This window comes from Pseudonaja textilis, chromosome 8 (assembly GCF_049901715.1).
Source record: "Pseudonaja textilis isolate UNSWEBS1 chromosome 8, rPseTex1.2, whole genome shotgun sequence".
Lineage (NCBI taxonomy): Eukaryota > Metazoa > Chordata > Lepidosauria > Squamata > Elapidae > Pseudonaja > Pseudonaja textilis.
The window spans coordinates 983,123-1,000,954 of NC_141997.1; the positions used below are offsets into that span (position 1 = coordinate 983,123).

Sequence of the window (17,832 nt, forward strand, 5' to 3'; positions counted from 1 at the left end):
AACCAGTTGTTAACATTCTAAGCAGTTCAGAGAACCAGTTGTTAGAAGAAATTACTGGCCTAATCCTGTAAGGAAGGCAGAAAGGAAACATTCTGGTGTTGCTTACAGAAACTGCCTCTCCATTAACCCTAATTCCATTCTTGGCAGGCCTAGACTTCCTGTCTCTGGAAATTCTTTGGAGTTTTTTTCCCCTCCTTTGCTGGTATTTTGCTTGTGTGGAGTGCCCATTCAAAGTTACAACGGCACTGAAAAAAGTGACATAACCATTTTTCACACTTACGACTATTGCAGCATCCCCAGTCACAAGAGGCCAGGCGAGGAGATGCATGCCTTGATGTGAGTGATGTTGAGTTGGCCACGCCCAGCCAGTCACATTACCACCAAGCCATGCCCACCAACTAAGCCATGCCCACAGAACTGGTTGTTAAAAAAATTGAATCCCCCCCTGCTCCCCACCTTCTTCTTCCATTGAAGAATGGCAGATACACGGAACTGACATATTGCCTTCCTCAAAAATTTGAGAAATCTACGTGGAAGACATAAAACATATGTTACATTTACAACTTAGGATGGTTTGTGAGGGTATTTCAGGTGGAACTTCCATAGCAATTTGGGTGCTTTTACATGTCATTCATGTTCTGGGGAGGGAAAGTGTTTCCAACTTACTAGTTATTGTGTGGATCCACGAGTGCGTGAATCAAGGATATCTTTAATTTCAAAATGTTGTTCCCCATGTACCATAATGGGAGATGTGGAAGGGGGGGGGTCTAAGTTTTGAAGTGATCTCTGGTTTGAGTAGGCTACAGTGAAATACTGGATGAACCTGTCTAAGTGTTTTGGGAAGTAGAAGCTCTACAGTAACAGGATTAATAATTCTGGAGATGGAAAAGGGCTCAATGAATTTAGGTCCAAGTTTTTTAGAAGGTTGCAATGATTTTAGGAATTTTGTAGACAAATATACACAATCCCCAATTTTGAATGGTTTAGGATCACAACGTTTTTTGTCCGCTTGAGCTTTAAAAGCTGCTTTAGCATCTTGTAAGGCTAGTCTGAGCACTGGCCAAGTGGTTTGCAAATTAATTATCCACTCCTTAAGGGAGGGAATTTCAGGTTCCTTGGTAGGTAGCTCTGGCATGGGGTTGAATTCTGGGCCTGTGGCTACCTGGAATGGGGTGAAACCAGTGCTACTGTGGACCGAGTTGTTGTATGCTACCTCTGCAAAAGGAAGAAGGTTAGTCCAATTGTACAGTTGGTAATTAATAAAGCATCTTAAATATTGTTGTAATATGCTATTAGATCTCTCTGTTGAGCCATTAGTTTCAGGATGATTGGATGAGGACAACTCCTGGGTGGAGCCTAATAGGTTTTAAAAAGCCTACCAAAATGTGGATGTGAATTGTACACCCCTATCTGAGATAATCTATTGGGGAGCCCCATGGAGGCGATAAATGTGTATTAAAATCATCTTTGCCAATGCCTTGGCCATTGGGATCTTTTGGCAGGGTACAAAATGAACCTGTTTTGAAAAAAGATCAGTTACAACCCAAATAACAGTATTTCCTGCACTTTCAGGGAGCTCCACTATAAAGTCCATAGAGATCTCTTTCCAGAGTGCTGAAGATTCTGCCACTGTTTGTAAATCCAGGAGATTTTCCTTGTCTTCTTTTTGCAGCAGCACAGATTGGGCAACTAGCAAGATAGTTTTCAATGTCCTTTTTGAGAGATGGCCACCAAAATTGTCTTTTGATGAGGTGCAGGGTTTTTACAAAGCCAAAGTGTCTCGCTATTTTTGAGTCATGAGGTCCATCCGCTGGCTGGCTGGGACGTAAAGTTTGTTTTCTACCCAGGTTAGACCATCTTTGAGTAAGCAAATGTGTTTGTTAACCTGGAGCCAGTCATCCTTAAGTAGTGCCTCCTTAAATATTGAAGTCATTGCATTGTCAGTCAGTGATTCTTTCTTCCCTTGTGCCCAGGTGATTACTTTGGCTGCAAGTTGGGTTGGTTGAATCATGGGTTTTATAACTTCAATCTTTTTGCTGTTGTATTGGGGTTTCCTGGACAGGGCATCTGCCAAGAAATTTTTTTCCCCTGGGAGATATTTGAGAATGAAATTAAACCATTTAAAGTATTGAGCCCACCTTGCTTGTTTTTCTGAGAGTTTCCATGGAGTTTTCAGGGCTTCTAGATGTTTATGATCAGTCCAGACTTCAAAGGGGATTTGGTTCCCTTCTAGGAAATGTCTGCATGTGAGGACTTCCCATTGCATAGCATATGCCTCTTTCTCCCATATGGCCCATCTTTGCTCAGTTTCTGTCAGTTTCTTGGAAGTATAAGCACATGGTTGTAACTGTCCACATCCATTCTTTTGGAGTAGAACTGCTCCAACTGCTAAATTGCTAGTGTCTGCTTGGATGACAAATAACCATTTCTGGTCTGGGTGTTTCAGGATTGGTTCTGCTGAGAACAGTTGTTTAAGTTTTTCGAATGCCACTTGGCATTCCATCATCCAGGTAAGGGGTTGCCTTGGTTTGGGTTTCTCCCCCCCTTTCATTTTTAAAAAGTTCATGATGATGAGGGCAATATTCACAAAAGCTGGAATGAACTGGCGGTAAAGGTTTGCAAAACCCAGGAAGCTCTGCAGTTGTTTGCAAGTATGGGGCAGTTCCCAATCAATGACAGCTTTTACTTTTTGTGGGTCCATCTCTATTCCCTCATGGGATATCTATATCCCAGGTAGTCAAATTTTTCTTGATAGAATTCACATTTAGAGAGTTTTGCATATAGTTTGGCGTTTTGGAGTTTTGTGAGAACTTCTCGGAGTAACTTGATGTGTTCTTCTTTTGATTCGATGTAGATTAAAATACCATTGATATAAACTAGAACCCCTTTGTACAAAAAATCATGGAGAGTCTCATTAATTAATTGCATAAATATGGCAGGTGCTCCTTGTAGTCCGAAAGGAAGCACGTTAAATTGGTAGCATCCCAGTGGGATGTTAAAAGCCGTCTTCCACTCATCCCCCTCCCTTATTCTGATTTGGTAGTATGCCTCTCATAGGTCTAACTTTGAAAAAAAAAATCCTTTAATGAGGTGGGCTAGCATATCCTTCATGAGGGGGAGTGGGTACATATTCTCCACACTGATGCTATTTAAATCTCGGTAATCAACACATAACCGTAAAGAGCCATCTTTCTTTTTGCCGAAAAATACTGGGGCTGCTATTTTCGGTTGGGTAGGTTCAGTGAAACCCCTTTTTAGATTTTTATCAATAAATGTTGAGTTCATTTAGTTCTCTGGGGGACATGCAATACATTTTTGGCTTTGGAAGTTTAGCCCCTGGTAGGATTTCAATGACACAGTCTGTGGTGTGATAGGGTGGGAGTTCCTCAGAAGCCTCCTCGCTAAATACTTGGGCTAAATCCTGGTTCTCTTTGGGGATGTGAATGGGTTCAGCCAGCTGGCCAGCCATGGCTGGTTCTCTGTTCTCTATTCTCTTTCTTTTTCTTTCTTCTGGCTTTTGCAATTGCTACATGTTTCTGAAAATGTATGATTCCACTCTTCCAATTTATTTTTGGATTCCATTTCCATAGCCATAGTCCTAGGACCAGTGGCCCTTCCATTCCTGGTGCTACAATGAATAAGCATCTCACGATGGTTCCCTAGTCTTATTTTCAATGGTTTTATGGCAAAACTGGCTGGCTCCCCCCCGCTATAGTTCCATCTAATTTGCAGAAAGCAATGGGACTTTTCATTTTCCTTAGTTGGATTCCCAATTTCCCTACTAGGGTGGGGTTGATTAGGCACCGGATGCATTCCGAATCCAGTAATGCTGCAACTTCCTCCCCTTTCCCTCAGCTGGGGATAAACAGTCTTAGGGGTAGAGTGAGTGGTTCAGTTGGGTCGCTTACCAGCAGGTCATCTTCCGGATCACTTTCAGACTGACTCAGGTCTCCTTGGGGTGTTGGGGGGTTCTTCCTCTGGGTTGGGAGGGACCGGAACCTCACAGCTTCTCAACTTCTCAGGCCAGTTTCTTTTCCTCAAGGGTTGGATTTTTCAGGTTTCCCCTGATGGGTGGTCTGGCTTTCTGGCAGGTGTTTTTGAATGGCACTCTGCTGCACGGTGCCCCTCTTTTCCACACTTAAAGCAGCCAGATGGTCTTGGAGTCATGGTGGTTTGGGGTTTGAAAAACTCCCACTTTCCATGGGATGGGGATGTTCTCCAAACTCTGCCACTGAGGTACTGGTTATGGGCCATGTCTATCTCTGCCTCCTCTGCCATCAGGTATCATTCATGCAGGATGTTTTGGGGGGCAGGCCAGGCAGGCAGTGTACAGGTCATCGTTGAGTCCATCTTTGAACCAACAGACTAGGGTATCTTCTGGCCAGTCAACTTGGCTGGCCAGGTCACAGAATTCCTCGGTGTACTTGGCTATTGGGCGACAGCCTTGCTTTATGACTCTAATGCAGTCGCGGGCTTTTCTATCGGTGATGGGGTCTTCGAAGCGGTGGCATGGGGCAGTCATGAATTGATCGAGGTTCCTCAGTTCTGGGGTCTTAACGTTGTGGAGAGTCACCATTCATCTGGCTGCTGCCCCTTCTAGGGCCAGGGTGATGACTTGCACTCAGGCCCCCTGGGTCAGGACATTCCACCCGTATTCTTGCATGTAGGTAAGGACTTGCGCCAGGAAGAATCCCAGTTTCTGGAGGTCCCATCAAATTTTACCGTAAGGGCAGGACCTTTCTCTGCAGTTGTATGTCTCTGGGTTGGCCAGGGTTAATCCCCTGCTGTGGAACGGCAAGGGGTCAGGTACCTGGTATGGCTGCTGGTCCTCCGGCTAGTTCCATTGCTCAACCATTCTCATCTGGATCAGGAGTGATGGCTTAGGTTCTCTCAATTTCTGGTTCACTCGCTCTCCTTCGTTGGTGATCTGGTTCATCCCTCACATTGAGATCCTCCAGGGCTTCCGTCATGAGGCAATTTATGTACTGTTTCAGTCGGTCATCTGCCAGTGGTTCCTCGACCCATTCTTCCTGATCAAAAAGGGCCTCCAGTTCCATTTACCACCTGGGTTTACGGTTACCTCAGGTGAGGGTTACTCCCTTGGTTCTTCCTATGCCTATAGACTATTCATGGAATTTTTTCAGGTAGCTTCAATGTCTTCGATGGGGTACACAAAGTCAGTGTCTGGCTGGGTAGTTGTCAAAGTTTCTCCCCAGCATTCGGCTTCCTCTTGCTCCTTGCTATGTTCAGACATTTTTTGCAGGGTCTCCTTGGTAGAATGAAGTTCTTTTAAAAGGAAAAAAAAATCACATTTGGTTTCAAATCTATCTGCATATTTAAAAATTTTCATTCTACTCTTCAAAGAAATGTTAAATGGTAACTTCAGCTTGAACTTAGCAATGTATGCCACTTCTCATATCTTGCCTGCATTTCATAGTGTTGATTGCACACAGCCAATCACTAAATGCTATGTATAAAGCATTTCAATTTCAGATATTCTTGGAATTTCTAGCAGCACAACTAGCACTGTCTCACAAAATATTACCCAGAAATTAATTCACTAACAATTACAATCTCTTTTGAATTGTTTTGATTTTATGAGTAGACATAAAAGCACTGAATTAATTTGAAAAAAATTACTTAAATTTTGAACACTTTATTTGAATCAAGAAATATATGGTGCTGGGCATCTGTTAAAATATTTTGCAGCTATATTTATGTTAGCTACTATAGTGAAATTAATAAGTATTTTAATACTGTACAAATATACAATCTATTCAATCTTAATTATATTTTTCTTTTGTCACTACAGATTTGATGAGGAACAGCATCTTCTGGCAGAATTTCAGCATAACTTCAATAAATTTATTTTATGGTTAAATGAAGCCAGCACTGTTGTCAGCATTCCAGCTGAGTCAGGAAATGAATATCAGTTAAAAGCCACCCTTCAAAAAGTAAAGGTAATATAATTAGGAAACAGTTGTTTCCAGTTGTTTCTTTTTCCTTTCCTTTCCCCTCTCAATCTATTAAATTTAAACACTGTAAACATCTTGAGAAGTTTTCCCAACATGATGGGTTACTAATGTGTTGGGTTATAACTTAATATTTGTCAAAATTTCTAAGGTTTTCAAATAGGAAAACTTCAGTGATATTTTTTGGAATCATGTGAAATATAGCAATAGCAACAGCACTCAGACTTATATACCACTTCATAGTGCTTTACAGTCCCCTCTAAGCAGTTTACAGATTCAGCATATTGACTCCAACAATCTGGGTCCTCATTTTACCGACCTCAGAAGGATGGAAGGATGAGTCATCAAACTCCTGCAATACTGAATTCTAACCACAGAAATGGATTGTCACAACATAGAAATAGATTGAATATATGACATTAAGTTGTTGTCAACTCTTAGCAACCAAAATATTTTAGTATTTATTTTTTAAAAAAATAATTTTAAAATGATATATGGTTTTTAGTCAAAATACAGTTCTGAAAGAATTAGTGTCCACAGGCAGTTTTGAAGAAAAATATTAGGTCTAACAGTGTTTAACTTTACTGTTTTTGATTCAAACTCTAGGAGAAAAAAATAAGATAAAGACTCACTTGATTTGAACCAAACTGCTGGTGATTTCATGGATATATGCAATTTTTGCTGTTCTGCTGTCATCTCTACTCATTAGGTGCATTGGCAGGGAGGTCTTACATTGTTTGACTTTTCTAGCTATTCAAGTGTTGCCTGTGTTTGAAAAGACTTGTGTGGTTTCTGACTTGTCCTTCCTGAGGCTGACATTCCACAGGTTCAGCTAGAGCAGTTTCTTCAGCTTCAGATTCACTTAGAGTATAAGATATGAGCCCTGGACATGACAATTATAATCTATATGAAAATTATAATCTGCTATATGTATGTATGTATGTATGTATGTATGTATGTATGTATGTGTGTGTGTATTATGCTTATGAAACTGATTTTGTAATTGTTCATCACTCAGAGTCACTTTTCTGAGATGGGCAACTGTAGAAATTGAATTAAATAAATAAATAAATTTCAAACTTGTAATGTTTCTATCACTTCTAAAGTCTCCATCCAGAGCTTGTAGCTTCTGTAAAATCCAAACCTCTCCCAAGAATTCAGGATCTAATCATAATTTGTTACATTGTCTTGTTCCCCGGTGATCTTTCCTTATGGCCCCAAAAATTGAAAATAAGGTATGCAAGATTTTTTAAAAATTTGAAGAAATCATAATAGTTTCATACTATACTAGTATGAAAATATTTTTGAAAGTATTCCAAACTCTCTGAGAATGCTTTATCCCTTTGAAGCAATCAGTAGGATTGTTCTTGAGCATGAATATATAAACCTTGAATAAAGTTGTGGGTACTTTGTTTTGAATTGAGCTCTTAAGTCTATTTGCTTCAGCTGATAAATCAATAGAAATGAAGATAAGGAACTTGAAAATTCTGCTAATCATTTTAAATGTTGCATTGGTCTTTTCTAGTTAATAATGGAAGAACTACCTTCACACAAGGGAATACTGAACCAATTAAATGAAGCTGGAGGAAAAGCACTCAGTAGTGTATCACTGACCCCTGAAGTAAAACATAACCTTGACTGTAGACTCAAAGAGGCTAACCATCGCTGGATAAAGGTTAGAATTATTAGTAATGGAGCTGTAGTTTATACGTGTAATTGAAACATGTGCTTACAGCAACAGCATGCTTTAAACTCCTCCCCTACCCTCAGCACACATGCTTAAATGTAATGATGTTGAGACATCTTATTTACAGAAAAGCTCCCATTTCTTGGACAGTATTATTAAAATAAGATAATAGAAGTCATGATGGAATTAGTCAGTGAATGAGGATCTACTGTGTTTCCCTGGATGCAGGAAATAATTTTCAAAAAAGGCATATTATAATCAGTCACCTTATTGTTTATATTGTAATTAAAGTTACCACTTTAAAATTAAAGTCAGATTAAGTTACTGTCCTGAGGCAAAACACATTAACAAAAACAATGTATAATAAAGTTTTGCTTTGCTTATGTTCAAGTCCTTAAGGATGAATACTCGCTTTTTTATAGAGACCAGATACTTAATAATAGTTTCCTCTAGCAGTAAAGAAATAAAAGGACTTTCTCAAACTAAGAATAAAAAAGTTTACCTATGCATGACATTCCTATTTTTTCTTAATTACACAAATTTCTAAGATAGCCTTATTTTCCTGCTAGAGATTATTAAAATGTTTTACATTAATAAAATATTTTCTAAAGATCCCCAAACTATATACATTTAATGGCAATTTTAAATTAGATATTGAGCCTTTTTCCCACTTTAGAAATGTAAATTTGTATGCCCCATTATAGTTAAACTCGTTTTCACATTACCTGTCTAAGAGATATCAATATTTCTTTGAGAGAGATGGCAAATATATATATATGGCACTTACGTTCTTAAATTCTTACACAGACACACACACACACACACACACACACGTATGTATGTATATATGTATGTATGTATATGTATGTAAAAGAAGAAACAGACATCCTGCAATCTCCAGAACTTAAAATTACATTTATTGTACTTACTAAACTTCCATCAGCTTCTGCTGACATTGTCAGAGTATTAAGCTACCATTACAGAGATATCTGCCTTTATATATCATTAATCAATTTAGCCCTTGCACGCATGATAGGCCCTTTCAACTGCCTCCCATTTGTAATTAGTTCAGTTGTTTTTGCTTCTGTCATGTTGGTCAAAGAAGGTTTATCTCTTGTTATTGTTTCCTCCCTTTTCCGACCCAGCCTGGACTGCTTATCTCTAGGAGGTGATGTTAAACTGCCAGCTATTGCAATTTGTTGCTTTGCTTGTGACCTTGTGGTCGGCCCAGCTCGTTCTTCATTATTCCTGTCTGTTATAACTTGAGGCAGCTCTGCTGGACTCCTCATAGAGTTCTATGGGTTACCAAAGATCCACAAGGCAGAGATACCCCTGTGCCCCATTGTTTCCCTTTGTGGCACTCCGTTTGGTTTAGCCAAATGGTTATATGGGCAATTACAATATCTAATCGAAGACGCCTCTACCAGTGTCAGATCCTCTACCAACTTTTTACAATGGTTGGAGGGAATGGGGTTTGGGGAGGATGAGACAATGGTGTCATTTGATGTCGTGTCACTATTTACATCCATCCCCCATGAGCTGGCGGCCCTAACTATAAAGAAGAAAGGAGAATGAAGAGAGAAGAGAAAATAAAAGAAGGAAGGAAGGAAGATTGTAATGGCACTTAGTCACCACAGGTGCCCCTGACATGAGTGATGTCAAGTTAGCCACACCCACCCTAGGCGCTCAAGGTCAAACACAACCCTGATGCAGCCCTCATTGAAATCGAGTTTGACACCCCTGCTCTAGTGTGAGTTTAAGGAAGACCTGATTGCAATTACAATTCTATTAATTGATACTAAAGAGGTCCATTTCTTCTGAAGCTTGTATTATAGAGCTATCATATTTAGTAGTCTTTGATAATATTTTTATGAAATTATGTAACCAAGATATAACATTTTCTCATTCATCTATCTATAGTTGATGGAATATGGTTACTCTTTTACTAATACTGAAATGTGAATTGTCAACTAAAATTAAACTTGGAGATTTAAAAAGTGTCTGTTTACATAAGAATTGTGCTGTTGACTGTAAATTTTTTTGACTCCGAAATAAAATGTCGTCTCATATTTTAAATATTTGTACACTATCACTTATTTTTTTTAAAAAAAACTTTTTTAAAGTTTAGAAATGCTTTATATATCAAAACAATATGTTTACCTTTGATTTCTATGCATGTTGTTTTGAGGGTGGGAACAATATTTACAGTGCTACCTTAAGGTCCATACAAAATGCATTGACAATAATTATTCAAAAGTTTAGTGTTTATGTGAAATAGTGTGCATAAATCACTGTTTGTAACAGATGCAAATCAGTACTCATATGTAGTTAGTTTGATTTCCTTCAAAGTAGACTACTTTGAGCAGCAAGTATATTGGGGTGGGTAGGTTTAAATTAAACACTTTCCTCCCAAAGTATTGCCCAAAGTATTGTTTCCTGACATTATTTCCATAAGAATAGACACAAGGCTTAAGTCAAAATGTGTAGAGTTTCAGCTTTAGAAAATAAAGAGCAATAGAGGCAATCGGAGTTTTTACGAAAAGGATTTTGTTGTGGAGCAGTTATTAAAGGATCAAGTCAGTAGCCTTCAAATTGCATTTTACTTGATTAAAATAACTTAGGCAGGCATAACCATTTTTTAATGGTAAAGACTAGAAAAAAACATAGCTATTAAGAGGAGAGTAGTCTGTTCTCGATATGTCTTTTTGATTTTAAACAAATGTTATACTGGTTATGTGTGATTGAGAATAAATAGTTTTAGAAGAGTTTTGTTTAAGGAAATAGCATACTAAGAAAGCCTTGTATCTCCTGTCAGATTTCCATCATGTTAATTAATTATTAATGTGGTTGTTATTTTTAGTAGCATAATTTTGTTCAGAAAAAAATAACACTCATCATTTTATAATTATAAAATAATGCACTTTTTAATGTCTTGCTTTTTTGTATTTTCATTTATTTTCTATTCTTTAATTTTTTATAGTTTGTATTTTAATCTTTATTAAATAAAAGTAAATTTGGAGGATAAGGGGAAATTCTGCTTAAGAAAGTACTAATCATTCTGATGATTGCCTAGTTTAGCTGCTATTGCTGTTTTTTTCCCCCTGCATCAACCCCCCAAAAGTTATGAATAACTTATCTGAGTTTTGGTTGTATGCCCACTTGTACCATATGCCAGGATATCTCAAGAGAAAAAATGAATTCTGTTTCAAAAATGTTCTAAATAATTTGGACAAAAAAAATCTTCCTGCTTAAAAATAGTAATTTTATGTACCATACTGTATTTGTCTTTATATCTTAGCCAGAATCCTATTTTATCATGTTATATAACTGATTATAGATTATAGATTAACAGAGTTGGAAGGGACCTTGTAGGTCATCTAGTTCACCCCGCACCCAAGCAGGAGACCTTACATGGCAGTCCAATCTTTTCTTGAAAGTCTCAAGTGATGGCGTTCCCACAACTTCAAAAGGCAAGCTGTTCCATTGGTTGATTGTTTTCACTGTCAGAAAATTTCTCCTTATTTCTAGGTTGAATCTCTCCTTGATCAATCTCAATCCATTACTCCTTGTCTGGCCTTCGGGTGCCTTGGAAAACAGCTTGACACTTTCCTCACTGTGGCAGTTCCACAGATATTGAAATACTGCTATCATGTCTCCCCTGGTCCTTCTCTTCACTAGACTAGCCATGCCCAGTTCCTGTAACTGTTCTTCATATGTTTTAGTCTCCAGTCCCCTAATCATCCTGGTTGCTCTTCTCTGCACTTGAGCAAGCACAAAAAATTAGAAGATCTAACAAAACTTTTTTGAAAATGCAAATAAACCAGGAAGATGGCTGACATATAGATTGAAAAAGATAAAGAAAAGAAAATGATTTATCAATTAACAGATGATGAAGGAATTCTTCATTATTGAAATGAAGATAAAAAGAAAATAATTCAAAACTACTACAAAAAACTATACGACCAAAAGACAATTCCAGAAGAAAAAATAAAACAATACTTAGAAAAAACAGAATTACCTACAGTACCAGAAACAATAAAAGTAATGTTAGAAGAAAGAATAACAATGATGGAACTAACAGAAGCAATGAAAAGACAAAAACAATGCCAAAACACCAGGACCGGATGGTCTACCAGCAGAGTTGTATAAAATTTTACAGGACACACTAAGTGTGTCCTGTAAGTGTTGGAAGTATTTAATGAGTTATTGATGGAGGTGAAAGTACCAAATTCCTGGATGGAAGCATATATTACTCTCATACCGAAAGAAGATTCAGACCTGAAATGGATAAAAAATTATAGGCCAATTGAACTTGGACTACAAAATATTTGCTTCAATAATAGCGGAACGATTGAAGAGATTTCTAAACCAATTTGTACATTCAGATCAAAATGGCTTTTTACCAGAGACAAATAAAAGACAACATGAGAATAATTTTGAACACTTTGGAATACTATGAAGCACATCCAGAGAAGCAAATGGCATTGATCTTCTTAGATGCACAGAAGGCGTTTGACAACGTGAACTGGCAATTTATGTTAGCACAATTGAAAGCAATGGACTTTGGGGAGATATTTATTATGATGATTAAAGCAATATACTATAAACAAACTGCAAGGGTAATGGTAAATGGGGACATGACTGAAAAGGTTAATGTTAAAAACGGAACAAGACAAGGATGCCCCTTTGTCACCATTATTATTTGTATTAACACTAGAAGTATTAAATAGAAATATCAGACAAGATGAGGAGATAAAAGAGATGGAGATAAAAAAAGAAAAATATAAGTTACAGGCATTTGTAAATGATTTAGTCTTCATCCTATAGGATCCTCTAGAAACAGGACCTAAGCTAATAAAAAAAATAGAAGAGTATGGCAAAGTGGCAGGATTGAAAATAAACAAAAAAAACCCTAAGATATTAGTGAAAAATATTACAGAGAAGCAGAAAAAAAGAGATAACGAAGAGATTAGATATCCAGGACACTAAGAAAGTAAAATATCTAGGGATTTAATTAACAACTAGAAGTGTGATGATTAAAGAAGATAATTATTACAAATTGAAACAAATTATGACAGATCTAGAAAAATGGAAAAGCTTACAATTATTGTTAATAGGGAGAATAGCAACAATTAAAATGAAAGTATTGCTGAGGTTATTGTACCTGTTTCAAACAATCCTGATAAAATTGGAGAAAAAATATTTTGAAGATCTTAATAAAATAATATTAAAATATATTTGGCAAGGGAGAGGAGGGCTTGGATTACTTAACTGGGAATTATACTACCAGGCTGCGGTGTTAGCATGGATGAAAGAATGGATTGTATTGAGGAACACAAGATTATTGACTCTGGAGAGGCATGATTTCCAATTGGTTGGCATGCTTTTCTTTTTTTCCCCATTTTTTTTAATTTTTCTAAATTTTTACACATCTCTTTATGTGGGCAACGTGGTTCCAGATTATAACATTTGTACATAATCATACTTTCATTTCTACCAAACTTATATAATATAATCTCATATCATTATCCAGTTCAGTTATCTTTAAATAAATTTCCATTTCATATTTCAATTCATTAATTCAATATCAATATCATTTCATCCAGATATAGATTCCCAGTTCTTTATCTCCTATTATTTCTGTTTTTAGCTTACCACCTATTAACATTTAATAAAAACATTTAACATTTAACATTACACATCATTCTTATCCTTAATTTTCCCTAAGCCAATTATATAATAAACAATCTAAAAAAGCAAAAATAAAACAAAACCAATACATTTAGGATCTCCATGGTATATCCCCTCAATCTATCTAATTTAATAATTCATTCCCCAACTTTAGCATATTAACATTAAATAATCAACTGCATATTTTAAAACATATATATTTTAAGGTATCCCCCCTAAAATTGCTAGAATGACTTCCTAATATATCTCATTTTATCTTCACTTTTCTTTTAATCATTCATAATCATATTTTTCCCTTTCTACTTAGCCAAAATTTATACATTTTATTACATTTCACTTTTCTTATAATCATTGATAATCATATTTTTCTTCCTTACAACTTATCCAAAATTTATATGTTTCAATACATTTCCATTCCCCTATTTTGATCCTCCAATATAAGGGTTCATAACAGCATAATCATATACAGTTATATATATATATATATATATATATATATATTTGTTTTCTGAGGTTCTCGCGGGTATTTGTATGTGGATCTTTGGTTGTTCGGGTTTTCTCCCGCGTAAGATTCAAAGTGTCTAGGCAACGTTTCGATGAAGTCTCATTCATCATCATCAGGCCTCTGTCTTTGGCTCTTGCTTTTCAGAGTGAGTAGCTGCAATCTCACATTACTCTGAAAAGCACAGAGCCGGAGACAGAAGCCTGAAGATGATGAATGAGACTCATCGAACGTTGCTTCAGATACTTGAATCTTCGCGGGAAAACCCAACAACCAAAGATCTACATATAAATACCGCGAGAACCTCAGAAAACAAATATATATATATATATATATATATGGATCTTTGGTTGTTCGGGTTTTCTCCCGCGTAAGATTCAAAGTGTCTAGGCAACGTTTCGATGAAGTCTCATTCATCATCATCAGGCCTGATTTTGATGTTGTGTTTTTGGAGGATCCTTATCAGCAAGATCCTCCAAAAACACAACATCAAAACAGCATTCTGCACAAACAGAAAAATATCCACCATCCTAAGAAACCCCAAAGACAAAATCGAATTAGAAAACCAAGGAGTATACGAAATCCCCTGCACTGCCTGCCCTACCACATACATTGGACAAACTAACAGAAGAATAAATGCACGCATTGAAGAACATAAGAACTCAATCAAAAAAGAAGAAACGACCTCTTCCCTGGTCCAACACCTCAAAGCCACAGGACATGAAATTGATTTTAAAAACACCAGAACTATCGCCAAAACCGAACACTTCAACAGCAGAATAATCAGAGAAGCCATAGAGATAGAAAAACGCCCACACAGCATGAACAAACGAGATGACACTTCCCGCCTTCCAGCCATTTGGAAACCCGCCCTCATGAACAGACGAGTACCTAACATGAAGAAGGACACCAGACCCACACCCATGAGAGCCACACAAGATGCCACCACCACACTTCCATGTAGAAAACAGACTCTCACCCACTCAGAAGATGAGACACGACCATGGACCAGAAGCTGCACTACAGCTGCATCACTACCCACTTCAAACCCCTCCGAGCCATACATGAAGCAAACCGACACCCACTATGAAGATGCAACAGGACCACGAACTAGAAGCCAAACAGCAAGATCACAACTCACCAGCTCAAATCCCCAGCAACTAAGACTAACCGGAGCACAGCCAAGCCCCCACCTGAACAGAACACGCCTCCAACCAATCAGAACACGGCTAACCCCCAACCAATCAGAACACAACCAAACCCCTACCAATGAGAACACACCCCACCCAATCAGAACACAGCCAAGCCCCCACCCAATCAAGTCCCACCCCACTGGCAGTTAAAAGGAGGAAGCAGCTGCAATCTCACATTACTCTGAAAAGCACAGAGCCGGAGACAGAAGCCTGAAGATGATGAATGAGACTTCATCGAAACGTTGCCTAGATACTTCAATCTTACGCGGGAGAAAACCCGAACAACCAAAGATCCACATATATATATATATATATATATATATATATATATATATATATATATATATATATATAGTTATATATATATATAGTTATATATAGTTATATATATATATAGTTATATAATCCTAAAATAATTTCCAGAGAGTTTTAAACAAAATGCCAATATACGTTCCCATGTGGTATCCCCCTTGTACAATCCCTAACCCTTATCTCTAAATCTCGTAACTTTGTCATTCCTTTTAATTTTGGCTAGGTTTCCCTTTTCTAAATTTCCCCCAATCTTTCTTCTTTTTTCCTTCTGGTTTTATTTTTATTTCCCTCTGCCTGTCAGCCATGTTTTCCCCCCTCTTTTCAATTCTCTTTTTTGGAGTTTCTTCTTGTATATTCCCTTCTTCTTCTTCTTGATCCTGGGTGTCTTATCTCTTTTATTTGCTGTCTCTGTTGTCAGTGTCTCAGTTTTAAGTCCTTTTATATCTTTTGACAGTGGTCCTTGTTCTTCATATTCATCAAGGCTGTTATTTTCCTCTTTTAATTTGTCCTCTCTGAGCTTCCTTTGTTCTTCTGCGAGCTGTGACACCATTGCTTTATTCAGCATTATCTCCACCAGTCTCATTTTTTCTTTAAACATCTCTCTCACAGTTTAGAGCTCCGACTTAAATTCTTTGCTTATTTCTTCCATTTCTTTGGTCTATTAAGTTATTCTTTATTTTATTAAAGGTCAAGTTTTTCTGTTATAGTCCTTGTCAAAAGTCTCCATTTATCTCACTTTCTCTTTTGTTTTTTTGTCACAATCAACCTTCAACAATCCCAAAGTATTGCATTCTTTTATATTTTACTGTAACTCCCACTTCTTTTTTATAAACTTCTGGGATCTTGTTTATACAACCAATAATTTTCCATAGAAACATAAAAGAAGGAAATCTTTAACCCTTAGGTGGTGTTCTATATCACTTTCTTCTGAGAATTCTTTTATTTTAATCGCTTTTCCGTAGTATTAATATTAAATTTTATCAATTCCAAATAAGTCCAGCATTTTATCTAATGCCTGATTAATGTCCAGTTCTGTATGTTGTTCCAAATTTAGTCTCTAATTATATATAATTATTTTATTTCTGGTTTTTTCTTTACCTTATATTTTCCTCTTATTTTTTGTTCACTGCTACCACTCTTCCAAACAAGAGCTCCTTCTTTCTGCTTTTTTGGGGTTTTCAAAAAGAATGTTCAAAGTCTTTTATTCAGTTCCTCACCACTCACCACTTTCACACTCCAGCACAAAACTTGTGTCCCTGCCGCTTCCAGTCTTCAGGGCAGCTATTAAAGACTGCCGCTTCTCCCTGTCTTCTAGGTATGTTTACCAAGCCAGGGAGGGGAGATGCAGCTCCCCTCAAACCCAGCTGGCAGTCTTCCCCTCTTCCCCCACCCCTACGAGGTGGGTCAGATGGATCCGGTCCTTTAAGGACCCCTCCAACAGGGTAAGTACAGATCAAAGTGGCACACGATCGTGGTATCTGATTCATCATCGACAAGATTGCCACCAGAAGTTCAGATTGGCAAGCTTTTCTATGGTATGGGAAAAATAAGATACATGGTTACTTTCAAATGCATTATATAAGAAACACTTTATTGTTAATATGGGAGAAAATCAAAGAATAACACTACTTGAAAATTCCAGTTTGGCTTTCGACAATGGAAGCACTTATTCATCCAAATATTATTAATATGGGAAATATTGTTAGGTATGAAGATATTTTAAATTATAAAGGTGAGCTGAAAACTAAGCAAGGAAAAGTACCAGCTGGTGGTGGTAGTGGGAAGGGGCAGAGTGGGCAAGTCTGTGCTCACTATCCAGTTCAGAGGTCCAGAATAGGGCAGCGGGGGCGGCATCAGTTTTCTTATCCCTGTTGGTACTCTACTCTGCTGCCCTCCCTGGCCCCAGCCATTGCTGCCTGGAGAAAGCACAGGAAAAGTGAGCAAAAACATAGCTCATGCTGAGGTGAAAGAGCTGAGGTCAAGGAAGGCACAGGCACGAGAAGACAGAAGCTGCCATCTTTGAAAAGTGCCTCTTTCTGTTGCCTGTGCCTTCTGATCTCCGCTCTTTCACCCCAGCGAGAGCTATGTTTCTGCTCACTTTCTTTTCCTGGGGGGGGGGGCGGACAGAGATGTCAGGGCTGCTCTCCCCCCTCAGCAAGCCAGGTCTGGAGAATTGCGGGCGAGCGCCAAAGAAATGCATAATGGAAATGCCAACACCAGCGCTCTCTCCTCTGTCCTGAAGTAGAATTGAGTGGGGGGAAGGGTAGGAGAGAAGGAGAAGCCCAGCTGGCTTTCTTTGGCATGAGGTGGGGGAGAGACCAAATGCCCAGACCAAAAGAGCGCCGAGGAAGACAGGCTCCTAATAACCAGCCTGTTTGTGCAGGCGAGAGCTCCAGCTTTTCTGGCCTTGACACATATCCCTTCGACATCCACACAGGGAGGGACCCTTCTCTGCTTGAAAGTGCCGGAAGAAAT

At 37.9% G+C, this 17,832-nt stretch overlaps 1 protein-coding gene across 7 annotated transcripts in view; it reads left to right on the forward strand.

Annotated features, from left to right (window-relative positions):
• The window catches only part of DMD (dystrophin), a 1,342,375-nt gene that overhangs the window by 691,252 nt on the left and 633,291 nt on the right, over nucleotides 1-17,832 (forward strand). For all 7 annotated transcript variants that reach the window (XM_087938163.1, XM_087938162.1, XM_087938165.1 and 4 more), the window contains exons 45-46: nucleotides 5,813-5,960; nucleotides 7,498-7,647. In XM_087938163.1, coding sequence (XP_087794289.1) covers nucleotides 5,813-5,960; nucleotides 7,498-7,647 — 298 coding nt within the window. The remainder of the gene's footprint in view (nucleotides 1-5,812; nucleotides 5,961-7,497; nucleotides 7,648-17,832) is intronic.